A 12,274-nucleotide genomic window follows, 5' to 3' on the forward strand; every position below is an offset into this window, starting at 1 on the left:
TCAAAGTCACCAACTAGGATAATTATCTTTGTCCTTTAACTGACAACTTCAGTGTTGAAAATACAAATCTTTAAAGGACAGTCATAAAAGGAACTACTGTGAGATGGACTGCACAGAATGATTTTATCTCACACTTTTAATAACTAAATTATTATTATTTTGTTTAGTTGTCAGTGGACCTTTATTTTATTTTTTTATATGTGGTGCTGAGAATCGAACCCAGTGCTTCACACATGCTAGGCAAGCACTGTATCACTGAGCCACAACCCTAACTAAATTATTATTAAAATCATTTTAACTGTTTGCTTGATTTTTATAAATAGAACTTATAAAAATTGATCAAAGTCTACAAATTGTCTCATTTTAATTGCATACCTGAATACTCAAGGACTGTTTCAGCAGTTCTTCCACAAATTTCCAATTTGATTCCATTTGTCTCTACAAAGGAAGAAAATAATGCTGCATCAAAATATTGCTCTTGATTATGCATATATTTAATATTATGGTATATTGAGTATGAAATACATTTTCTCTACCATTATAAATCACTGCAATTTCTTGAACATCTAACATTATTTTGGCAAAGATTTGAAAGATTCGGAAGAAAAAAAATCTTCAACTATTCTAATTAACATAAACCTTATTGGTAGCTGTTTCATTAAAAGTCGTGCTTCTACAGTATTATATTAACAAATATTTAATCTGCTGTCAGATATACTCTAACAGAAAAAACTCTTTTTTCCAAGTTTTTTATGCTAACTATTCATTCCTATTCTCCAACTATTCACAAGAGATTCTTTTTCCTTAATTTTATTCTTAATGGCTCTGAGACAGTCTGCCTTATTAAACAAAATAACAAAAAAATATTACACAGAAAATAAAGAAAATCGTACACAGTAATACCCTCATTTAGCCAATGATTAAATAAGGCAACTTCAATTATGTGGAATACTCTCCACAATAAGGGAAAAAACCGAAAAGGGACTTTCTGAAACTGAAAACAATTCTGCTTTTCCAATAGGAAAGCCTGGGAGACATTTTGTTGGGACACTGAATTCTTAGAGGTTTAGATATGTAGCCATCAGTTAAAACCAGAAGCAAAGAAAGCACCTTGGAAATACCAGATTATTACAGTGAAAAAAAAAAAAAAAAAAAAAAAGGATGAAATTATTTAAGACTTCTGCAAGGCCAGAGGCCTTAAAGATTAAAGGCAGACTCTCATCCTACTCTACCATTTGAGTATGGGGTAAACTCAAATGACAAATAAGGCATGTGCAATATTTATGATTTTAAATAACTGAACAATATTCATATAAAATGTGAAAATCACTAAATATTTATTTAATAAAAGTGTAAAGTTACTATAGTAGCCAGACTCTAAAATGGTCCTTAATGACTGCTGCCTCCTGATATTCATGCTTTATGAAATTCCCCCTCACACCATACCAGGTTGTTCTGTCACCAGTAGAATACTAATACCAATATAAGCGACAGTAAGTCAATTCCCCCTCACACCATACCAGGTTGTTCTGTCACCAATAGACTACCAATAGCAATATAAGTGACAGTCAATTCCAAGATAAGGTTACAGGACAATAAAGTTTCTACATTAACTACACTTTCTTATTGACTAGTTAGATCTGGGAAAGGCCATACTATGAGCATCCATGAAGAGACCCCTCACGGTGAGTAACTGAAGCTTACTGCCAAAACATGAGATTAGAAGTGGATCTTCTAGTCCCAGTTATCTTCAGAGACTGAAGTCCATGGCTTAAAGGTTAACTGTTAACCTCAAAGATCCTTAGGCAGAATCACTCAGCTAAGCTGCTCCTAAATGCCTCTCAAAAACTAAGCGTTGGGGCTGGGGTTATGGCTCAGCAGTAAAGTGCTTGCCTCGCCTGTGCAAGGCCCTGGGTTTGATCCCCAGAACCACATACAAATAAATAAAGTTATATTTTAAAAAAAACTAAGTGTAGATAATGATTGTTGTTTTAAGCTGCCACATTTCTGTTATACAGCAACTACTAATATAATGAGTTATTTTCAGCAAAAAAATTACTGACTTTTTTGAAATACATTCATGTAAGTAAGGTGAATGCAAAAAAAAGTATTTATCAGGAAGGAATGTGGAGTAAAGAATTTTGGCCCTTTACAAAGAGAAGATCTGGCCTCTGGGAGATACTCTCCGAGCCCTTGGAATGTTAAACCTGTTAGGAGCATCTTGATTAGGCCATAGTCATATTGGATAGTCTACTATGCCCAAAAGACCAACATGTGACTTCTCTTGGGGCTTTGGGTCAGCTAACCTGGACACTATGGGCGTTCACTATGTACTTTCAATATACTGATGCCAGGAGATTAATGTGTCCCGACTCCATAGGGAGAGGACAAAAGAAGCTCCACATTTTGTACTCTGCCTGTATATGCTTCTTCTTTAACTGATTTGAATATATATTCCTTCTCTGTAAAAAAACAATAACCATGATTTTAATAGTTTTCAGTGATTTCTGTTAGTTCTAGCAAATTATCAAAACTGAGGATAGTTTGGGAAACCCCCAGGCTTGCAACTGATATCAGAAATGAGGACAGTCTTACAGACTGAGAACTGAAACCTGCTAGTTGGCCATAAAACTCTCTCAAAAAGGAGACCATTTTGTTGTATCAATACTTATATATATACTGTGTTAAACTCTGCTCTTAATTCAAATCTAAGTTGATCTGATTCCAATATTCCCTGTTACACCATGCATAAGTAAATGATTGTTTTCCTAGCAAGGCTTCCCTCAGAATTCAGCAATTCATTTTTATATCATTTTTTTTATTAAGAAAATGTTATTACTAAAGAAAAGTAAGCAGGAACATGACAGGGTTGATATAATTGAAGTTTCACAATTAGTGTTACTGAGCAAAATTTCAATTGTTCTGTCCTATCAAGCCATTTGAATCACAAGAATTATACAGAAGTAGTATAATTCTTACCCAGGGAATTTCAAAAATATGGATCAACACTGTGGCCACGATCTAAACAAAAATTGACTAAAAAGAAAGAATTGGCAACTATATCATTCCTAAATCAAATGTAAGAGAACATATACCAAAGAGAGACATATTTTTCTTTCACAAAAATATTTAAATTGGACTGCTATAGTGTTTTTTTCTACATACTAAGTTACACCACTATAGCCTTATTTCTAAAAACCAAGTTAATTCAGGTGAGAGATAATTTGGAGCTGTGTTTGCTATTTTTTACCCCACCATTAAAGCTAAGATACTCGTTTAAGTTTTAGTATAGGTAGTAACCCACCAGGAATATAAAATCGATTCCCTCAATCTCCACTTCCAGCACACTGAAATTCTGGGTACAACTCTCAGTTTAAGGTTACATTTTACACCTTTTATCTGGTTGCCATTTCAGATGTTTCAAATACGAGCATCAGCTAGCCTGACTGATTGCCCTATGTTCTTGGCAGGCAAAGCACTGTTAAAACTGACCCCTGCAATACCAAAAAGTAATTTTCCTCTTTAACTGTATTTGGTTTTAAAATAGATGACAGGGATTGTGAGAGGATAACACATTTTCATCTAGATTGAGAGGAAAAGCATTAAACAGAATGTTTGAAAATCTAAAGCTTCTAATATGCAAAGTGAGATACCAAATTTTTCTTATAGGCTTATGATAAGAAATTGGCTAATTCTGTTATTTAAATCTACATATAGCAAAACGCCAAACTACAGAAACTTTTAAAATAAAAAATAATTAAACACATCTGAAACCTATTTAAGATGTAAAGATTTTGCATTAATCTTAAGGGCAAATCAGTTCACATTTTAAAAAATGAAATATCCCGATGCTGTCAGAAGACTAGAGGTATTTCTCTGGTGAAGAACACATGACTATTATTCATATCCTCTCCCACATCAGATTATTTTTAAGTTGAATTAAGCATGCTTACTCCACAACCCTTTTCTCTAGTATAGTTGGCTATGCTAACACATCATAAGGAGAAAAAATAATTTAGGTAATTTTCAAAATTATGATCCAAATATATTTCAGACCCAAATTAACATTCTATATAATTCCCTGTTAAAGACTAAACCAACATGCCTTTTTGTTCAGATGAGGAGTTATCTGATTCACCAACTAGAGACATCTTTGAAAATAAGAGTGAAAATTAATCAGATAGGATGAGGGGATACCAGAAATAAACTAGGAATGTTGGTGGAAAACTAGAAAAAAAGACTATTCTTCCAAAGACCTATTTATTAAAGAGGCAATCCTTAGGAGAACTCTAATATTAAGTTTATCTAAGTGATAAAACAGTGTGATAATTAATCACTGTGTAATTCAGTTTCTTTACCTGTAAAATGGGTAAACAACACTTCACTGATGTTAAAAATTGAATAGTCACTGTGAGATATTAAATAATGTTATAAATGTAACATGCATTTTGTACCAAATGAAAACTGTTACTAACAAAAGGCTTGAGTTTTTCTTTAAAAGCCTATAAGAAATTCAGAAATATCTTGAACTCTGAGAACTCATATAATAAAAGGTTTATTTTACACAAGCATCTACAAATATGCATTACTTATCCTTACTACATGTATCATATGAAATGTTCTTGTTATAAATCTGGCTCTTTCCTTTTAAAACATTCCACATAACTTAAAGAATTAAGATTTTTTTAAAAACATTAAGTGTCTTGGCAAAAGAAAACTACATAGGAACTGTTGACAAATACTAAAAGATACAAGTTGAGCTATTTTTAAACACAAACAATTTACTAACATAATTCAGTGCAAACAGAAGCAAAATCTCCTCCAAAATTATCTGTATAAAATGGAAGAGTGGTTTCAATACTGTAACTGTATAGTGATTATACCACTGAAATTCAGCATTACAATATTAATAGTTATGACATATATATTCACATGGCTAGATTATCTACCACATTGGGAGTATCTGGGGGATCAATATCAACCACTCTTGAAATATACCACTGATTCTAGTAAGTATTACTGCAAGCATTAATAAACTAAAAGCACTGTTTTTTAAAGCAAGGGGGTATCATAATCTGTTTCATGTTTTGCACCTATTATTACGGTAGCAAGCAACAGGAACTCAGAAGTGCTTAGCTAATTACCATATTTATATACACTGATTAAAATGAGGAATATGTACTTGGAAGAATGAGTTGGAAAGCAAGATAAATGATAATGTTATATCTTACGATTAAGTGTCTAAAGAATCTGTTATTGCCATCAAGGAATACATTTCATAAAAACATTCAAAGCCATGGTTCTCATATCTCAAAGAGGATGAAAATCAAACAACTTTTTAAAAAATAAAGATTCTAAAATTTCAAACCAGATTACTGAATTAGGATCTCCAGAATAGACCTAGAAGTCTGAAATCTTAAAAATTCTCAGGTAGGTTTAACAACTAGCCACTGTTGTGGATCATTCCTACAAAAAAGAACAATTTAAAAAATACAAACACACTGGCTTTAAGATTCTAGATGTTTATTTTATGGAACTGATGGGCTGTATGTAATTTCTGATTGCAAACGAAATATATACAAATAGGGCTTCAAATAAATATATCTATCAGCTGGTTTAAGTCACAGAGCTTTTTAAGCAATACTACAAAAGAATGTCTATAAGTAGACCACAACTAGAAAATAACAGAGTAGTTAAAATCTTTTTCTTCCTATCCGAAGCAAACTTCATAGTTACTAAGCAGGATAAAAGATCTTTAGGAAAAGCATCTCTAAAGAAATCCTTTTCTAGCTGGGGGTATTGGTATATGACTATAATCCCAACTACTTTAGAGTCTAAGGCAGGATGATCACCAGTTCAAGGCCAGTCTGGGCAACTTAATGAGAACTCTTTAAAAAAACAAAGAAGTGGGGCTGGGGATGTGGCTCAAGGGGTAGCACGCTCGCCTGGCATGCATGCGGCCCGGGATCGATCCTCAGTACCACATACAAACAAAGATGTTGTGTCCACCGAAAACTGAAAAATAAATATTAAAAAAGACTCTCTCTCTCTCTCTCTCTCTCTCTCAAAAAAACAAAAACAAAAACAAAAAACCAAAGAGGGGGTGGTGGGAATGTAGAACAACCTTGGGTTTAATCCTCAATATCCCCCCCCACAAAAAAAAGCTATTCTGAAGAAATACTTGTATTAAATTATCCACAAAACAAGTAGTTTTGTTTCTGGAGACACATACTTTCCCTCTGCCATTTTTACAGATTTGGAACTAGATAGAACCTCTGGAACAATTCAAACTCATGATTTTAGGATGAGAGAAGAGAGGAACAGAAAGAGTTAAGTAATTTATTCAAAAGTCACACAATTACTTAGGAGAGCCAGGACTGGATAGCATGCCTTTTGTAAATTGCTTTGTCCTTAATCAAACAATGAAAATATAAACCTTGTGGGGAGCTGTGGAATACACCTGTAATCACAGTGGCTCAGAAGGCCAAGGCAGGAGGACTGTGAGTTCAAAGCCAAGCTCAGAAACTTAGCCAGGCCCTAAGTAACTGAGTCCCTGTCTCCAAATAAGATATTTTTTTAAAGGGTTGGGGATGTGGCTCAGTGGTTAAGCGCCCCTGGGTTCAATCCCTGGTAACAAAAAAAAAAAAAAAAAGAAACCTTATAATTTTTAACACGTTTGTAGAAACATTATGCATAGATAAAAATAATTTATTACCATAGAATGAGTTCACTTTTGTTGTTTCTGCTTATTTTCTTCATCTTAAAAAAATACATATTAAGTGACAGTATAAAAGTTAAAAATAAATTAATAAAAGATCTTACCATTTCATCTGGGACTCCATGGCGATCAAACTGATAAAACGATGCTACATGAGCAATAATCCACCAACTAAAACCTAATGGATCCCTGGACTGTATTATTGGCGTAGAAGGTCTTCTTAGGTCACTTGATTTTTCAAACAGTGTTTTAAGTAATTTATTCAACCAGTTCCAAAATGACTATAGAAATAGAGGTAAGGTGATTCAGTTAAATAGAAAAATATTTCAATCACCTATTGACTCAGAGTTTTTCCTCCATATTAATAGTGAGGTATATACCCAAATGAGAATACAAAACAAATATATAGAACTTAAAAAATAAATTTTAAAAATACTCTGGTTAAGAATTAGAGCATAACTAATACTTTAGAAAGATTCTACATGTCCCTACAGTTACACCATCTTTTCTAACAGTATTATCCTTTCAGATAAGCATCCCCTTGCTTATAAATATTTGCCACACAAGTACATAAAGCCTACATTACATACTGTTTAGCTTCGCTTGAGTTTTAAATATATGCTTACATTTGTAAATGATTTGTTTCTGTTCTTCAGTAATTTGCTTCTTTTGCTCAATATTCTGTTACTGAGGTCAAGCATTGCCATAGTTCAATGGAATATTCCAGTGTATAACTATGTAATAAACCATTTATCCAATTTACTGTTCTCAAACACTTAGAGAAGTTTACTAATTTTTTCCCCTATTTTGGGGGGGGAAGGGAGAACGGGGGAGTGTTGGGGATAGGGGCGGTTTTCATGTAAAATTTAAATAACAGGTTATTTGGCATAAACCTCTTGAAAATTTCTTTCTAATATCTACAGAATCTGAAGTCATATTCTTTATTTTTAGTATTGACTATGTAATCATCTCAGGAAAGACTAACAGTTTTAGCTATCATTTTGAATAACCAATTTTTGGCTATATTATGCTCTTTGATGTTATAGATTTCGTAACTTTATTTTTATTTCCTTCCTTTTATTTCTTTAGGTTTGTCATGAAGAAATTATTTCTAACATCTTGTGATGAATTCTTAGTTCACTAATTTTCGGGATTTTTAAAGAACAGTTGCACCTAAAGATGTGAATTTCCCTTTAAAAGTCCTAAAGCTTTAACTGCTAGAAAGTTATTATTTACTTTAAAATATTTAACAATTTCCATTTTTTCTTCTTTCAGTATGAATTATTTAGAAATATACTTCAATACTTTAATCATGAGTATCTCCTTAAAGTTCAATTTCTATTTTTATACCCTGTTACCAGCCTCAAGAAAATTCAAATTTGTTTTATCTTCCTGATAAATTAAGCCTTTTAGGAATATGAAATAAGTTAGTGCTTTTTTTGTCCTAAAGCTTAAATTTTTTATAATATTAGTTTAATACATCACATCTTTTATCTTTTTTCTATCAACATCAACCTTAATGTATTTTGTATTTTAAATATGTCTTTTGTAAATAGCTTACAGAGTGTACCAACAACACATTTTTTAAATATGACTTTTAGTAGCCCATTTACAGGTAACATAATGACCAGAAAATTTAGTTTTAAATCTACCATCTTATTTTGTATTTCTATTTGTATACTACTGTACCTACCAATATCTCCTCTTGGGTTCAGTATTTTTCCTACTACTAACTTGTAAGTAAAATAGTCTACTATTCTCTTGATGATCTTAGAAATAAAAACTTGCATTCAAATGTCTTGGTAAGTTAATATACATCAGAAATATATATGATGGTGCACACATACACAAGTAGACATATTTAATTGATCCACCTATGTCATCTCAGACCTTTTTAGCACCAATCAGCCCCTGAACTTCAAACTATCTGCCACTGCTTTTCTTGCCTTAGGACATTTTCTGGGAATTAATGTTACCCATCTCAACTGTCAGAACATCCCTCCCCTCCTCTCAAATGGCATGGCTCTGAGCTCTGTGTCGCCCCTTGGCTTTTCAGAGTTCCCCCACAAAGGTCAAGCTCTATTTTCTCATACTGATTTGCTTGGTAATACACTCTTTATGAGATGCCCTTTACTTCTTTTCTCAGTTCTCCATTCCCCTAACCAGATTCCTAGAGCTACTGCCAAATTAACTACTCATATGTGAATTACCTAAAGAGAGAAATCCAAATAAAAATACATTGATTCTCAGTGTTCATATTTTTATCAATAAAAAACTTGTTTTATGTGCGGTTCTGTTTTAAAACACTTACTAATTACTAAATACATTACAGTTTTATAGAAAACTCACGACTTACACCACTAAATTTCAATCCAGCAATTTATTTCTACCCATCAATCCCAACAGTTGCTTATTTGTCTTTCTAATATTTCTTTTGTGCATGACTGATATTTCCTTATTTTCACTATAACGCATGAAAGCCAAAGTTCAAGTTAATGGAATTCAGCAATGGTTTCTAAAGTTATAAGGCAATTTCACAATTCAACTTACCTAAATTACCACCTATATTTAGTATTTGGTCTCAGTATTTCTTACTTTCTACTAGCTCACTGACAAACACACTTAAAATGTTCATTATATCATATCCAGCATGATTCGATTATTTTTAGCAAGAAGTTCAAACTATCTTATCCTCATGAATGAAAACTGCTAATTTGAGTGTGAAAAGAAAATAGCCTTTAAAAATCTGTGAATCATAGAACTTATTTTAGTTGTACTTAAAAATAAATGACCTCAGACTTTCATTTTTTTAAAAAAATAAGTCTAGTTACCACATAAAATGAAGAGCGTATAAATAATTTATGTTACACAATACATGTGATTATGCAATTTCTGCTACTTAATGTTTAAAATTAAATATCTTTTGTCTTAAAAATGTAAAAAAAAAAAAAGACTCTGGGCAACAGGATAAACATGCCCACATTAGCTATATGTGATTGCCATTTCAAGACTAGACTGTATAAAACAAGAAAAACTCTAAATTACAAAATTCTTTTAACAAAGTAAAACAAATTGTAAGAAACAGAAAAAAATGTTAACTATGTCAAAGGAATCAAAAACAAACAAACAAAAAACTGGCAAATAATCAAAAGCAAAAAGTTGTGGAGACTGTAACACTTAAATCTCACTGTAGAATGCAAAAATCAACTCTGACAAACTAAAGTGGAAGAAAAATCTCCCCCCCAAAAGCAGAAATACATTATATTTACACTTATTTGCTGCTAAAATAACTCAAAATTAAATATAGCAAGTGTCAATCTGCAAAAATACAGTTGTTATTAAAATTAGCAGCACCCAACACCAAATTGTATAAAATTGGGAAGCTCAAAAATTCATGAAAAATCAAAGTACTTTTTCATATACTATCATCCATTTTAAATGTCATTTCACAGTGAATTGTTTTGTGCACTTCTGCCTATAAATATTTTTTCTTTTCCAATAATCTATAATACTTCAAGTAAAATAAAGCCCTTCTCTGAAGACCTGACTCAAAATGAGATGAAAGAAAATTTCCTATTTTCCCCTTAATACATCTCTTCCTGAAATAAAATACTATAAAACCAAGTGATAGAAATTTATGTCTTATTTCACCCCATATCCTCCAGTTATAACAAATTTTCTGATTAAAATGTTTTCTGGATTACTAGAAGGTATTAAATAATTTAACATAAAATATTCCTGATATAATAAAAATAGAACTTTAAGAGTCAAATTTTGTATTTGCATATTTTTCTTCCTTTTTTTAAAAAATATTTAGTTTTTAGGTGTAGTTAGACACAATACCTTTATTTATTTATTTATTTATTTTATTTTTTTTTTAAGAGAGAGGAAAGGGGGAGAGAGAGAGAGAGAGAGAGAGAGAGAGAGAGAGAGAGAGAGAGAGAGAATTTTTAATATTTATTTTTTAGTTCTCGGCGGACACAACATCTTTGTTTGTATGTGGTGCTGAGGATCGAACCCGGGCCGCACGCATGCCAGGCGAGCGCGCTACCGCTTGAGCCACATCCCCAGTCCCTATTTATTTATTTTGATGCCGTGCTGAGGATTGAACCCAGGGCCTTGCACATGCTAGGTAAGTGCTCTACTGCTGAGCCAGCCCTCCACATTTTTCTTTATTATTAATTTGGAGTTAAAAATGAAGCAGTGTTTTGGTATTCAGTCAATGTGCTGTTTGGTGATTGTTTCTATCTTCCTATAAAGAAGGAACTTAGTAAGATTTTCTTAGCTAAAAAGACTGAATAAATTCAGCATGAAAGTTAGTAAAAATAACTGAACATCATTTTTCCACTTACTTCTGAAAGAGACCATTTCCTTCTGTGGTCTAGAAGATGAATGAGAAGAATCCATAATTCTTTAATGCATGGACATGGGCAATGATGACTCATGAATGCTTCAGAAGGCCTAACCTGTAGAACAGAACCAAAATGGGTTATTTATAAGAGAGCAACAGAAGTTTACATGTCACCTATCTGTTTTACAAGATTGATTTAGAAATGTATTCTTGGTTAGATAAAATTATTTATGAAAAATACCATTTCATTAATTTTTAAAATAAGTTTCCTTTTTAAAACAAAATTACACAGTAGATTTTAATTTCAACTTAAAAGAAACCTCTGCTTTATGCATCTAGTCCAGAGGTCAACCACCTTTTTCCAAGAAGGGTTAAATAGTAAATATTTTATGACTTTGGTGGAAATACAAGCTCTGTTATGACTCTTCAGCTCTATCTGCCATTATAGTACAATAGCAGCCACAGATAACAGGTGAGAGAAATAGGAAGAAGTGTGTTACTAATAAAAACCTAATTTACAAAATAGGTATTAGGCTATATTAAACCTCAGGGTCATTGTTTACTGAGCAAAATATAATTCTTCTACCACTACCAAAAAGAAAAAAAAAAAAAAATAGGAATAAAGAAAATAAGACTTTCAATGAAAATATTAGAAAATAGATTCACTATAAAGCATGATAAATTTTTATAAGACATAATAAACATAATTATCAGGTATTTACACAGATTAGTCAATTTCCAAATTATTAAGAATTTCGGTAACAAAATATCTTAAATAAATCTAGTTAATGCAATGTACACTATATTTACAAGTAAATCTAGACTACTGAAATTCATAACGTATTCAGTATTTCACATTAGGTACACACCTCTTACATAAAGCATGGTAACAAGTAATAGCCGTTAAAACATTAGTGGAAGTTTTTAACAAGTGCAATTAAAAAAGAGAAAAAAATAAAAGGATTCAAATTTTAAAGGAAGAAGTTAAATTATCTGTGCCTGTAGATGACATGCTCCCATATATATATAAAAGTTTAAAATTAGAGCGGATAAATTCAGTAAAGTTGTAGTATACAAAATCAATATACAAAAACACATAGTGTTTCTATAGACTAATAGCAAACTATCTGAAAACGAAATCAAAATGATCCCATTCATAACAGCTAGCAAAAAGAAACACTTAAGAATAAATTTAACCAAGGAAG

At 31.9% G+C, this 12,274-nt stretch overlaps 1 protein-coding gene across 1 annotated transcript in view; it reads right to left on the minus strand.

Annotated features, from left to right (window-relative positions):
• Positions 1-12,274, minus strand: part of MMS22L (MMS22 like, DNA repair protein) — a 127,374-nt gene that overhangs the window by 84,997 nt on the left and 30,103 nt on the right. Inside the window, exons 9-11 of the mRNA XM_081295429.1 lie at positions 11,071-11,184; positions 6,823-6,999; positions 376-438 (exon numbers count right to left, since the gene is read on the minus strand). Of these exons, the coding sequence (XP_081151555.1) occupies positions 376-438; positions 6,823-6,999; positions 11,071-11,184 (354 nt within the window). The remainder of the gene's footprint in view (positions 1-375; positions 439-6,822; positions 7,000-11,070; positions 11,185-12,274) is intronic.

Source organism: Spermophilus citellus, assembly GCF_964194105.1.
Source record: "Spermophilus citellus genome assembly, chromosome: 5".
Classification (NCBI taxonomy): domain Eukaryota; kingdom Metazoa; phylum Chordata; class Mammalia; order Rodentia; family Sciuridae; genus Spermophilus; species Spermophilus citellus.